This window comes from Salmo salar, chromosome 18 (assembly GCF_965601325.2).
Source record: "Salmo salar chromosome 18, fSalSal1, whole genome shotgun sequence".
NCBI lineage: Eukaryota > Metazoa > Chordata > Actinopteri > Salmoniformes > Salmonidae > Salmo > Salmo salar.
In genome coordinates this window covers 82,654,947-82,670,102 of record NC_138308.1, presented here as the reverse complement: position 1 = coordinate 82,670,102, position 15,156 = coordinate 82,654,947, and the positions used below count along the sequence as shown (strand labels likewise).

Here is a 15,156-nt window from a genome sequence, read left to right as displayed (position 1 = left end):
GATCTGTCACATAATTTCAGTATATATACACCTGTTCTGAAAGGCCCCAGTGTCTGCAACACCACTATGCAAGGGGCACCACCAAGCAAGCGGCACCATGAAGACTAAGGAGCTCTCCAAACAGGTCAGGGACAAAGTTGGGGAGAAATACAGATCAAGGTTGGGTTATACAAAAATATCAGAAACTTTGAATATCCCACGGAGCACCATTAAATCCATTATTAAAAAATGGAAAGAATATGGCACCACAACAAACCTGCCAAGGGAGGGACGCCTACCAAAATTCACAGACCAGGCAAGGAGGGAATTAATCAGAGGCGCAACCAAGAGACCAAAGATAACCCTGAAGGAGCTGCAATGCTCCACAGCGGAGATTGGAGTATCTGTCCAAAGGACCACTTTTTAAGCCGTACACTCCACAGAGCTGAGCTTTACGGAAGAGTGGCCAGAAAAAAACCATTGCGTCAAGGAAAAAATAAGAAAACATGTATGGTGTTCGCCAAAAGGCATGTGGGAGACTCCCCAAACATATGGAAGAACGTGCTCTGGTCAGATGAGCCTAAAATTGAGCTTTTTGGCCATATAGGAAAACGCTATGTCTGGCACAAACCCAACACCTCTCATCACTCCGAGAACACCATCCCCACAGTGAAGCATGGTGATGGCAGCATCATGCTCTGGGATGTTTTTCATCGGCAGGGACTGGGAAACTGGAATTGAAGGAATGATGGATGGTGCTAAATACAGGTAAATTCTTGAGGGAAACCTGTTTCAGTCTTCCTGAGATTTGAGACTGGGATGGCGGTTCACCTTCCAACAGGACAATGACCATAAGCATACTGCTAAAGCAACACTCGAGTGGTTTAAGGGGAAACATTTAAATGTCTTGGAATGGCCTAGTCAAAGCCGAGACCCCAATCCAACTGAGAAACTGTGGTATGACTTAAAGATTGCTGTACACCAGCGGAAGCCATCCAACTTGAAGGAGCTGGAGCAGTTTTGCCTTGAAGAACGGGGAAAAATCCCAGTGGTTAGATGTGCCAAGCATAAAGAGACATACCCCAAGAGACTTGCAGCTGTAATTGCTGCAAAAGGTGGCTCTAGAAAGTATTGACTTTGGGGGGGTGAATAGTTATGCACGCTCAAGTTCAGTTTTTTTGTCTTATTTCTTGTTTGCTTCACAATAAAAAATAATTTGCATCTTCAAAGTGTGTGTAAATCAAATGATACAACCCCCCCAAAATCCATTTTAATTCCAGGTTTTAAGGAAACAAAATAGGAAATATGCCAAGGGGGGTGAAAACTTTCACAAGCCACTGTATGAGGAAATCAGTCAATTTAAATAAATAAATGATGTGACTGGGAATAGAGATATACATCTGTTGCTCACAGATACATAGGACCAACACTTCACATGCTGCGTTTATATTTTTGTTCAGTGTACTTTACTTTCCCACAGAGCAAGAAAACATAGCCCTTCGCTACAGGTCCTCTGACCTCTGCTGAGTTTGCTCCCGCATGGCTGCCTTCCGCAAAGCTAAAGGGATAGTTTCCCGGACACAGTTTAGGTTTAGGCTTATTAATAGACTTTGTCAATTGAGCATGCTTTTTATGTCACGAGAAGTCTTGTTCTGTGTGAGGGAAAACTGGCCCAAAAAGTATAAATAGTTATTATGTATCTATGAGGTGTGAGTTCACCCCCTTACAATGTAAAACACTTTGAGCACTTGGAAAAGCATCATATAATCCAATTAATTTATTGTATTGAAGTCAGTGAAACTAACGTTAATCACTTCAATCCTTGTGCAGTTAGTGGCATTTATTTATCCCATTACTAATGTAATGGTTTTGTATCGTCAGGGGAGATTTTATCAAGAGGAACTAACTTTATTCTTCACACCTTTCTCCTGTTTCTATTTTTCCACTGTGTGTGTGTGTGTGTGTGTGTGTGTGTGTGTGTGTGTGTGTGCACATTTTGGATGTTGTTATAAAGAGCCAAAGGCCCTGGATCTGAAAGCCTACCAGAGCGGTAGTTCTGTTCTCTGAAGCTTCTGCTTTGTGTCAGAAAACACACATGTGCCAACAAGCTTTTTAAGTGCTGCGCTAAGGAATTTCCTACATGGGTATTTTTTTAACATTTAATGACTCTTAATGCAGTCAAGTACTCATTCATTGACTGTATAAAAATGAACTGCATCCATGAGGCACTTTTCACTGGGTCTGAAGGAAGCACTTAGCTAATATTGAACTACAGTTAGAGGTACAATACGTTTTATTTCATTTCAGGTTTTGCTTCTTGGTCGAATGTGTTCCTACTATCTCGAGTTGCAGATTGGGTGACAAAATGTACAAATTGCATCTTTAATGTAGATTTGTGTTGGTGAATGTAAAGAAAGATCAAGGTAGAGGTTACCTTAGACCGTTGATAATATTACCGTAACGCCCAGTCCTACACTTTACTTATGGGATCTGGTCAAAAGCAGTGCACTATGTAGGGAATAGGGTGCCATTTCTGAGACCAACCGAACTGACCTCTTCCAGGGGGGAGTCTGAGTCCAGTTTGAGTGACAGGTACATGACGATGTGAGGGATGTGTCCTATAGACATCTGGAGCTCCACCGTGTCCTCGCCCCACAGCAGACGCACCAGCTGGCTGACCGGGGGAGAGGGCCTGAGCCTGGGGGCAGTGGACACGTCCACACCCACCTCCCCTGGACTGGCTGTCACCAGGGTCAGTTTCACCTGGGCGGGAGGAAGGAGAAAAGAGAGAGAGAGAGAGAGATACAGAGAGAGAGAGAGAGAGAGAGAGAGAGAGGAATAGGAAAAGAAAGAAAGAAAGAAAGAAAGAAAGAAAGAAAGAAAGAAAGAAAGAAAGAAAGAAAGAAAGAAAGAAAGAAAGAAAGAAAGAAAGAAAGAAAGAAAGAAAGAAAGAGAAGAAGGGAGAGAGAGACAAAGTAAGTTAGCTATCCAAAGAGATCATCATCATCTTTCCACCACATTCTACATAGTTTTTCCTTTCTGAACACTTTAAAAAAGACCCGTTGTGGGTTTGGCCACAGAATATAAGCCAGTAGTGAGTTTGTACGAGTCTGAAGAATCACTGTTGGCAAGAATCAGCATGGGAACTACACTGTGATCATAATACGGTCATAAACAGCATTTTATCCCGTCCATTAGGGCTGCAGATTAACTCATGTGCTCCCCATTTAATGGTTTGGCCTGGCACTACAGGAAAGGGTTCAGTTAAACCACGTATACAGAGCCATCAGTGATGTGATTTACTTAGGAAAAGAGGAAGGAGCGTAAACAGAAAAATGTTGATTGTCAGAGAGAGAGATTATATTCCTCCTGATCACTGAAAGTGAAGCGACATGGGTGTGTGTGTGAATCAAAAACAGATCCCACCACAAGGCAGGCCCTAGAACAGTGACAGAAGAACATAGAGCTGCACAACCCTCTGTCATTCTCAGAGCTCATTCCACACTGTACAACACACACACACACACACACACACTTTACAAACCAACCCAGGCAGACAGGCACACAAATGGAAACACATACAGAAACAGTATGGTGGAGAGATTCATGCTTGACAAATTTATAGATGAATATTAATGTCGGTCATTCTCACATTTCAAAACAGACCCTAAATACTATGGCCTACACACACGCAGCCTCAAACTCAAGCACACTGTACAAATGCCGAAAAGAATTGTGTAGACACACATACACACACGAGATGCGCATACGCACCGGGCTGGCTCTGGGCAGTAACCTGTCACCACTTGAGAGGTCTGCTAAGGATTTCTGGTTGACTTTAATCAAGACAAATCAGGACCAGAGACCAGGTGTGTGTGTGTGTGTGTGTGTGTGTGTGTGTGTGTGTGTGTACGTGTGTACGTGTGGATGCGTCTTCAACACTGTGACACTGGCAACGGTCTGACTATCTCTCCAAGAATTGTTCACTGCCCTAATGGAGTACAAATGAATGGACTGGTGTCAGAAATATGGTAGAAAGTCCATGCTTACACCAATCCAACGCTGTTGACTTGCATAGTTTTTCATTTTGTTAGGACCCCCCTTAGCAGACGCCAATGGCAACAGCTAGTCTTACTGGGGTCCGACTCATAACGGGAAAACACATTACAGACCAAATACTTCACAACTTACATAAATGTAAAAACATGAACATGTAGTGTGTGTGCATCCAGCAGCTGTCAGAGCAGCTCACAGATCACTGCACCTGTACATAGCCCATCTAGAATTTAGCCCAAACAACTACCTCTTCCCCTACTGTATTTATTTATTTTGCTCCTTTGCACCCCATTATTTCTATTTCTACTTTGTACTTTCTTCCACTACAAATCTACCATTCCAATGTTTTACTTGCTATATTGTATTTACTTTGACACCATGGCCTTTTTTGCCTTTACCTCCCTTATCTCACCTCATTTGCTCACATTGTATATAGATTTATTTTTCTACTGTATTATTGACTGTATGTTTGTTTTACTCCATGTGTAACTCTGTGCTGCTTTGCTTTATCTTGGCCAGGTCGCAATTGTAAATGAGAACTTGTTCTCAAATTGCCTACCTGGTTAAATAAAGGTTAAATAAAAAAAAAAGACATCCCTGTGGTTTGAGAGAAATGTCTGAGTTTGACAGGTGTTGCTCACGGTTTGAGCAAGAAAACAATAACTGATTCGATAAATTGAACGAAGTTGAGCATAGTGCTATCGGAAAGTATTCAGACCCGTTGACTTTGACATTGTTGCAAATGTATTAAAAATAAAAACAGAAATACCTTATTTAAATACAGTACCAGTCAAAAGTTTGGACACACCTACTTATTCAAGGATTTTTCTTTATTTTTTTTACTATTTTCTGCATTGTAGAATAATAGTGAAGACACCAAAACTATGAGTTACTAGATGGAATCATCTAGTAACCCAAAAAATGTTTTTCTTTATTTTATATTTGAGATACTTCAAAGTAGCCACCCTTTGCCTTGATGACAGCTTTGCAAACTCTTGGCATTCTCTCAACTAGCTTCACAAGGTAGTCACCTGGAATGCATTTCAATTAACAGGTGTGTCTTGTTAACCTGTTTGGGATAGGGGGCAGTATTTTCACGGCCGGATAAAAAACGTACCCGATTTAATCTGGTTACTACTCCTGGCCAGAAACTAGAATATGCATATAATTAGTAGATTTGCATAGAAAACACTCTAAAGTTTCTAAAACTGTTTGAATGGTGTCTGTGAGTATAACAGAACTCATATGGCAGGCCAAAACCTGAGAAGATTCAATACAGGAAGTGCCCTGTCTGACAATTTATTGTCCTTCTGTAGCCTCTCTATCGAAAATACAGCATCTGTGCTGTAACGTGACATTTTCTAAGGCTTCCATTGGCTCTCAGAAGGTGCCAGAAAGTGGAATGAGAGCTCTGCAGTCTCTGGGCAAAATACAGCAGCTCTGTTTGTTACTGGCCTGCCTGGGGACAGTGACACTGAGATGGCGTTCACGAGACTACTCCATTTTGTTCTTTCAGTCTTTGAATGAATACAACGTCGCCCGGTTGGAATATTATCGCTATTTTAGGAGAAAAATTGCATAAAAATTTATTTTAAACAGCGTTTGACATGCTTCGAAGTACGGTAATGGAATATTTTGAATTTTTTTGTCACGAAATGCGCCCGCGCGTCACCCTTCGGATAGTGACCTCAACGCACGAACAAAACGGAGCTATTTCAATATAACGATGGATTATTTCGAACCAAAACAACATTTGTTGTTGAAGTAGAAGTCCTGGGAGTGCATTCTGACGAAGAACAGCAAAGGTAATCCAATTTTTCTTATAGTAATTCTGAGTTTAGTGAGCACCAAACTTGGTGGGTGTCAAATTAGCTAGCCTGTGATGGCCGAGCTATCTACTCAGAATATTGCAAAATGTGCTTTCGCTGAAAAGCTATTTTAAAATCTGACATCGCAATTGCATAAAGGAGTTCTGTATCTATAATTCTTAAAATAATTATGTTTTTTGTAAACGTTTATCGTGAGTCATTTAGTAAATTCACCGGAAGTTTGCGGTGGGTATGCTAGTTCTGAACATCACATGCTAATGTAAAAAGCTGTTTTTTGATATAAATATGAACTTGATTGAACAAAACATGCATGTATTGTATAACATAATGTCCTAGGAGTGTCATCTGATGAAGATCATCAAAGGTTAGTGCTGCATTTAGCTGTGGTTTTGGTTTTTGTGACATATATGCTTGCTTTGAAAATGGCTGTGTGATTATTTTTGGCAGGGTACTCTCCTGACATAATCTAATGTTTTGCTTTCGCTGTAAAGCCTTTTTGAAATCAGACAATGTGGTTAGATTGACGAGAGTCTTGTCTTTAAAATGGTGTAAAATAGTTGATTGTTTGAGAAAATTGAATTGTGGTATTTTAGTTGGTTTTGTATTTCGCGCCGTGCGATGCCATTGGCTGTTGGCTAGGGGTTCCGCTAGCGGAACGTCTGTCCATAACAGGTTAAAAGTTCATTTGTGGAATTTCTTTCCATCTTAATGCTTTTGAGCCAATCGGGTGTGTTGTGACAAGGTAGGGTGGTATACAGAAGATAGCCCTATTTGGTAAAAGACCAAGTCCATATTATGGCAAGAACAGCTCAAATAAGCAAAGAGAAACGACAGTCCATCATTACTCGAAGACGTGGTCATTCAGTCCGGAAAATTTCAAGAACTTTGAAAGATTCTTCAAGTGCAGTCGCAAAAACCATTAAGCGATATGATGAAACTGGCTCTCATGAGGGCCGCCTCAGGAAAGGAAGACCCAGAGTTACCTGTACCAGCTGAGACACAGGGGTGACCTACTATGCTATACTATGCATGCCAGTCTCTCTTGGCTAAGAGTCGAGGAAAGACTGACCGCATCGCTTCTTGTTTTTATAAGAAACATTCATGTGTTGGAAATTCCAAATTGTTTGCATAGTCAATTTACACACAGCACTGACACACACACACTTACCCCACCAGACATGCCACCAGGGGTCGTTTCACAGTCCCCAGGTCCAAAGCAAATTCAAGGAAACGTACAGTATTATACCGAGCCATGATTGCATGGAACTCCCTTCCATCTCATATAGCGCAAGCTAACAGCAAACCTGGTTTCAAAAAACAAATAAAGGAACACCTCACGGCACAATGCCTTTATTTGTGGCCTACTTTTTGTGTGTACGTACTGACATGTACGTGTAACTTTTATTTTTTTATTTTACCTTTATTTAACTAGGCAAGACAGTTAAGAACAAGGGCTAGGCCCCTTTTTTCTCAATTTCTGCCTGACTGACGTGCCCAAAGTAAACTGCCTGTTGCTCAGGCCCTGAAGCCAGGATATGCATATAATTGGTACCATTGGAAAGAAAACACTGACATTTGTAGAAATGTTAAATTAATGTATGAGACTATAACACAATAGATATGGTAGGAGAAAATCCAAAGAAAAACCAACCAGATTAATTTTTTTTAAGAGCCCATGCTCTAGCTCCCAGGATGTAATTCCTATGGCTTCCACAGGGTGTCAGCAGTCTATGTTCAAGGTTTCAGGCTTGTAACTTCCAAAACGAATAACAAATATGAGTTTTACTACAGGGACACAGTCTTAGAAATTTGTGTTTAGGCGAGCGATGAAGACGAGATGCACCTGCTAAAAATCGGTTTCCTATTGAACATACTTCTTTCTGTAAGAAATATTATAGTTTGAATATTTTAGGGTATCTAAGGAGTTAATAGAAACTTATTTTGACTTGATGAAACAAAGTTTAGAGGTAGATTTTCGGATTCCTTTCTCTGCATGTTGAACGAGAGGATTACTCAAATCGACGGCGCCAACTAAACAGACTTTATGGGATATAAAGAAGGATTTTATCTATCAAAACTACATGTTATAGCTCGGACCCTTTGGATGACAAATCAGAGGAAGATTTTTAAAAAGTGAATATTTAATCGCTATTTGTGAATTTATGAAACCTGTGCCGGTGGAAAAATATTTTGATGTAGGGCGCCGACCCTCAAACAATCGCATGGCATGCTTTCGCTGTAATAGCTACTGTAAATCGGACAGTTCAGTTAGATTAACAAGAATTTAAGCTTTCAACCGATTTAAGACACTTGTATGTACCTAAATGTTTAATATCCATAATGTTTATGATTATTTATTTGAATTGCGCTCCCTCCAGTTTCAACGGAAGTTGTCCCGCTAGCGGGATGCCTAGCCCAAACAGGTTTAAGAACAAATTCTTATTTACAATAACGGCCTACACCGGCCAAACCCGGACAATGCTGGTCCAATTGCACACCGCCCTATGGGACTCCCAATCACGTCCGGTTGTGATACACCCTGGAATCTGTAGTGACGCCTCTAGCACCGAGATGCAGTGCCTTAGATAGACCCCTGCGCCACTTCCGATTAGCACGGGACTAGTATTACCAGATGAGTTCGCCAAAAAAACAGTAGGTTATTCTGGCTGGAATTGTTACTCTCCTGCCATGTACAAATTACATGGCAGAATCGGACAGGACTAAAATGACAGATGTGGTGTTTTGTGCACTGAAGATTATGTTCCAGAACCGCAGACAGCGACCGTATCCAACACGGGAGAAAGCGCATTTGTTATAAAATAATATTTGATTTATGAGTGTTACACCATTATTTTTACATAATATAACCATATACAATTTCAGTATCACATTTTAGAGTGATGGACTGTACCACCCCTGTGGACTCCACAACGGAAACAGGTGCGGCATGAAGTCAAATGTCTAGTGTTTGCTGATGATCTGGTGCTTCTGTCCCCAACCAAGAAGGGCCTACGGCAGCAAATAAATCTTCTGCACAGATTCTGTCAGATCTGGGCCCTGACAGTAAATCTCAGTAAGCCAAAAATAATGGTGTTCCAAAAAAGCTCCAGTTGCCAGGAACACAAATACAAATTCCACCTAGATTCTGTTTCCCTAGAGCACGCAAAAAACTATACCTACCTCGGCATAAACATCAGCACCACAGGTAACTTCCACAAAGTCGTGAACGATCTGAGAGGGCCTTCTACGCCATCAAAAGGAACATAACATTTTACATCCCAATTAGGATCTGGCAAAAAATACTTGAATCAGTTATAGAACCCATTGCTGACGTCCGGGGTCCACTTACCAACCAGGAATTCACAATATGGGACAAACACCAAATTGAGAGACTACATGCAGAATTCTGCAAAAACATCCTTGTGTACAACGTAAATAATAATGCATGCAGAAGAGAATTAGGATGATTCCTGTTAATGATCAAAATCCAGAAAAAAGCTATTCAGTTCTATAACCATCTAAATGGAAGCGACTCTCCAACCTTCAATAACAAAGCCATCACCTACAGAGAGATTAACCTAGAGAAGAGTCCCTTTAGCCCGCTGGTACTGGGGCTCTGTTCATTAACACTAACAGACCCCACAAAGCCCCAGGACAGCAACATAATTAGACCCAAACAAATCATGACAAAACATAAAGGTAATTACTTGACATATTGGAAAGAATTAACAAAAAATGCTATTTGGCTCTAAACAGAGTGCACAGTAGCAGAATACCTGATCACTGTGACTGACCCAAACTTTGAAAAGCTTTGACTATGTACAGACTCAGTGAGCATGGCCTTGCTATTGAAAGAGGCTGCCATAGGCAGATCTGGCTCTCAAGAGAAGACAGGCTATATGGCCACTGCCCACAAAACGAGGTGGAAACCGAACTTTCCAACCACCTGCCAAATGTATGACCATAATAGACACACATATTTACCTCAGATTACACACACACTCAAAGAACCACATTTTGATCATCTCCCATATCTATTAGGTGAAATACCACAGTGTGCCACCTCATCAGCAAGATTTGTGACCTGTGCCACAAAAAACCAGTGGCACAAACACCATTGTAAATACAACCTATATTTTTCTGTTTATTTATTCTCTTACATACTTAAACTCCAGTGCCTTCGGAAAGGATTCAGACCCCTTGACATTTTCCACATTTTGTTATGATATAGCCTTATTCGAAAAATGTATTAAATCGTTTTTTTAACCTCAAATCTACACACAATACCCCATAATGACAAAGCAATAACATGTTTTAATTTTTTTTGTTGCTAATTTTGTTGCTAATATATATATTAGCAATTGGATTTTTCCGTTTTTTTAACGGAAAAATCCAATTTGCATAAGTATTCAGACCCTTTACTCAGTACTTTGTTGAAGCACCTATGGCAGTGATTACAGCATTGAGTCTTCTTGGGCATGACGCTACAAGCTTGTCACCCCTGTATTTGGGGAGTTTCTCCCATTCTTCTCTGCAGATCCTCTCAAGCTTTGTCAGGTTGGCTGGGGAACATTGCTGCACAGCTATTTCCAGGTTTCTCCAGAGATGTTCAATCGGGTTCAAGTCCGGGCTCTGGCTGGGCCACTGAAGGACATTCAGAGACTTGTCCCGAAGCCACTCCTGCATCGTCTTGGCTGTGTGCTTAGGGTCGTTGTCCTGTAGGAAGGTGAACCTTCGCCTCAGTCTGAGGTCCCGAGCGCTCTGGAGCAGGTTTTCATCAAGGATCTCTCTGTACTTTGCTCCATTCATCTTTGCCTCGATCCTGACTAGTCCCCCAGACCCTGCCCCTGAAAAACATCCACACAGCATGATGCTGCCAACACCATGCTTCACCGTAGGGATGGTGCCAGGTTTCCTAAAAGATGTGACGCTTGGCATTCAGGACAAAGAGTTCAATCTTGGTTTCATAAGACCAGAGAATCTTGTTTCTCATGGTCTGACAGTCTTTACGTGCCTTTTGGCAAACTCCAAGCGGGCTGTCATGTGCCTTTTACAGAGGAGTGGCTTCTGTCTGGCCACTAACATAAAGGCCTGACTGGTGGAGTGCTGCAGAGATGGTTGTCCTTCTGGAAGGTTCTCCCCTCTCCACAGAAGAACTCTAGAGCTCTGTCAGAGTGACCATTGGATTTTTGGTCACCTCCCTGACCAAGGCTCTTCTCCCCCGATTGCTCAGTTTGGCCGGGCGGCCAGCTCCAGGAAGAGTCTTGGTGGTTCCAAACTTCTTCCATTTAAGAGTTATGGAGGCCACTGTGTTCTTGGAGACCTTCAACACTGCAGTTTTTTTTGAGCACCCTTCCCCAGATCTGGATGATCAATAGAAACAGGATGCTCCTGAGCTCCAATTTGAGTCTTATAGCAAGGGGTCTGAATACTTATGGAAATAAGGTATTTCTGTTTTTAGTATTAATACATTTGCAAAAAATTGGAAAAACCTGTTTCGCTTTGCCATTATGGGGTATCGTGTGTAGATTCAATTTTAGAATAAGTCTAACGTAACAAAATGTGGAAAAAGTAATGGGGTCTGAATACTTTCCGAAAGCACTGTATTTGCACATTGCTACGACACTGTACATAGCCAATAATTTAACATTTGAAATGTCTCTATTCTTTTGAAACTTTTGTGAATAATGTTTACTATTCATTTCTGATTGTTTATTTCCCTTGTTTATTTCCCTTTTGTTTATTGTCTATTTTACTTGCTGTGGCAATGTAAATGTATGTTTCCCATGCCAATAAAGCCCTTTGAATGTAATTGAATTGATAGAGAGAGACAGTAAAGTATTACTGATGATACTATACTATGAGGGTAGGCAGAGGGCATGGTGGTCCAAACCTTTATACAAACTGCTGCTACGCCCATGTAATAGCTACTGTCTACCATGCTCTACCTGGGAGGGCGGACGTTCACACATGCAAAAATGCCAGCCCAGCCCAGCCCAGCCCAGCCAGCCAGCCACACACACACACACAGAAAACCACCACCAAAGTTGAAGTTTCCTCAGAGTATGCCAGTTCTACAGTAGCTCCGTCCTAAGCCACGGCAAACCGACGAGAGGCCTTGTTGTTTTTTTCTCCTCTCTTCTATTCTCTTCCTCCTCTCTTCTCTACAGTGTAATTTGCTATCTGGCCGAGTCTTCTAATCAGCTGTTCTCTCAGTGGCCACAGCGTAATGGCTGTTTTCCTGTGGTTATCCCAAACAACCCCCACCACAGTCTGGCTTCTCTCGCTCTCTCTACCTCTGTCTCCCTCTCTCTTTGCAAATGCCATCACTCCCTAGACACTCTGTCATTTACAAATTCCTCCTTCTTGAGGCCCTGTTTTGACCGTGTGAGGAGACAAATTAGGAAAAAGCTTGAGCGGTTCCCTGAATGGCGATCAAAGCACCATTTCCAGAATTGGACAGTTTTCCTCATGTAAAAAGGTGGAGATTGTTACCTACTATATACTTTGACAGCCGATCGAAGCCAAATGGAATGGGAGAAGATGTCTGTATTCAGTGGTGAGCGCCATTCTACTCAACCATTCCTTCTACAATGGATTTACAGAGACTTAAAGACATCTTTCTTGATCAAGGGAGGAAATTAAATATGGGCAAACATAAAATCCCTAAAACAGTCACACACAGAGATTATAGATACAGTGCCTTCAGAAAGTATTCACACCCCAATACTTTTTCCACATTTTGTTGTGATACAAGGTGGGATTAAAATTGATTTAATTGTCCTTTTTTTTGTCAACAATCTACACAAAATACTCTGTAATGACAAAGTGGAAGATAAATTATAACATTTATAAAGACAATTATGAAAAATAAAACACTAACATAGCTTGATTAGATAAGTATTCAACCACCTGAGTCAATACATGCTAGAATCACCTTTGGCAGCGATTACAGCTGAGAGTCTTTCTGGGAAAATCTCTAAGAGCTTTGCAGACCTGGATTGTACAATATTTTCACCTAAAAAAATAAATGTATTCTTCAAGCTCTGTCAAGTTGGTTGTTGACCATTAATAAACAGCCATTTTCAAGCCTTGCCATAGATTTTCACGCCGATTTAAGTCAAAACTGTAACTAGGCAACTCAGGTACATTCAATGTCGTCTTGGTAAGCAACTCTATGTATATTTGGCCTTGTGTTTCAGGTTAATGTCCTGCTGAAAGGTGAATTTGTCTCCCAGTGTCTGTTGAAAAGCAGACTTAACGAGGTTTTCCTCTGAGATTTTGCGTGTGCTTAGCTGTATTCCATTTCTTTTCATACCAAAAAACTCACTAGTCCTTGCCGATGACAAGCATACCCATAACTTGATGCAGCCACCACCATGCTTGAAAATATGAATAGTGGTACTCAGTGTTGTGTTGGATTTGCCCCAAACATATCACTTTGTATTCAGAACATAAAGTGAATTTCTTTGCCACATTTCTTGCGGTTTTACTTTAGTGCCTTATTGCAAAAGGATTCATGTTTTGGGGAAAAAAATATTCTGTACATGCTTACTTCTTTTCACACTGTCATTTAAGTTAATATTGTGGACTGACTACAATGTTGTTGATGCATCCTCTGTATTCTCCTATCACAGCCATTAACCTGTTGGGGGTAGGGGGCAGTATTGACACGGCCGGATAAAAAACGTACCCGATTTAATCTGGTTAATACTCCTGCCCAGTAACTAGAATATGCATATAATTATTGGCTTTGGATAGAAAACACCCTAAAGTTTCTAAAACTGTTTGAATGGTGTCTGTGAGTATAACAGAACTCATATGGCAGGCAAAAACCTGAGAAGATTCCTTACAGGAAGTGCCCTCTCTGACAAGATCTTGTTCTTCTTGTCTCTGTTTATTGAAGACTGAGGATCTTTGCTGTAACGTGACACTTCCTACGGCTCCCATAGGCTCTCAGAGCCCGGGAAAAAGCTGAATGATATCGAGGCAGCACCAGGCTGAAACACATTATCGCTTTTGGCAAGTGGCCGATCAGAGGACAATGGGCTTAGGCGCGTGCACGAGTCGACCCCGTGCTTTATTTTCTTTCGTCTTTTTACCTAAACGCAGATTCCCGGTCGGAATATTATCGCTTTTTTACGAGAAAAATGGCATAAAAATTGATTTTAAACAGCGGTTGACATGCTTCGAAGTACGGTAATGGAATATTTAGACATTTTTTGTCACGAAATGCGCCGTGCTCGTCACCCTTCTTTACCCTTTCGGATAGTGTCTTGAACGCACGAACAAAACGCCGCTGTTTAGATATAACTATGGATTATTTGGGACCAAACCAACATTTGTTATTGAAGTAGAAGTCCTGGGAGTGCATTCTGACGAAGAACACCAAAGGTAATCAAACTTTTCTAATAGTAAATCGGAGTTTGGTGAAGGCTAAACTTGCTGGGTGTCTAAATAGCTAGCCCTGTGATGCCGGGCTATCTACTTAGAATATTGCAAAATGTGCTTTCACCGAAAAGCTATTTTAAAATCAGACATATCGAGTGCATAGAGGAGTTCTGTATCTATAATTCTTAAAATAATTGTTATGTTTTTTGTGAACGTTTATCGTGAGTAATTTAGTAAATTCACCAGAAGTTTGCGGGGGGTATGCTAGTTCTGAACGTCACATGCTAATGTAAAAAGCTGTTTTTTGATATAAATATGAACTTGATTGAACAAAACATGCATGTATTGTATAACATAATGTCCTAGGGTTGTCATCTGATGAAGATCAAAGGTTAGTGCTGCATTTAGCTGTCTTCTGGGTTTTTGTGACATTATATGCTAGCTTGAAAAATGGGTGTCTGATTATTTCTGGCTGGGTACTCTGCTGACATAATCCAATGTTTTCCTTTCGCTGTAAAGCCTTTTTGAAATCGGACAGTGTGGTTAGATTAACGAGAGTCTTGTCTTTAAAATGGTGTAAAATAGTCATATGTTTGAGAAATTGTAATAGCATTTGTAAGGTATTTGAATAACGCGCCACGGGATTTCACTGGCTGTTACGTAGGTGGGACGAAATCGTCCCACTGGCCCTAGAGAAGTTAGAGTTTAACTGTTTTAAAGTCACCATTGGCCTCATTGTCAAATCCCTGAACGGTTTCCTTCCTCTCTGGCAACTGAGTTAGGAAGGATGCCTGTATCTTTGTAGTGACTGGGTGTATTGATACATCATCCAAAGTGGAATTAATAACTTCACCATGCTCAAAGGGATATTCAATGTCTGCTTTTTTTTGTCATTCAAAAA

The 15,156-nt window shown here is 41.0% G+C and overlaps 1 protein-coding gene across 4 annotated transcripts in view; it reads right to left on the bottom strand.

Annotated features, from left to right (window-relative positions):
- intu (inturned planar cell polarity protein) overlaps nucleotides 1-15,156 on the bottom strand; it is a 50,032-nt gene that overhangs the window by 15,459 nt on the left and 19,417 nt on the right. For all 4 annotated transcript variants that reach the window (XM_014156288.3, XM_014156289.3, XM_014156285.3 and 1 more), the window contains exon 4: nucleotides 2,533-2,742. In XM_014156288.3, coding sequence (XP_014011763.3) covers nucleotides 2,533-2,742 — 210 coding nt within the window. The remainder of the gene's footprint in view (nucleotides 1-2,532; nucleotides 2,743-15,156) is intronic.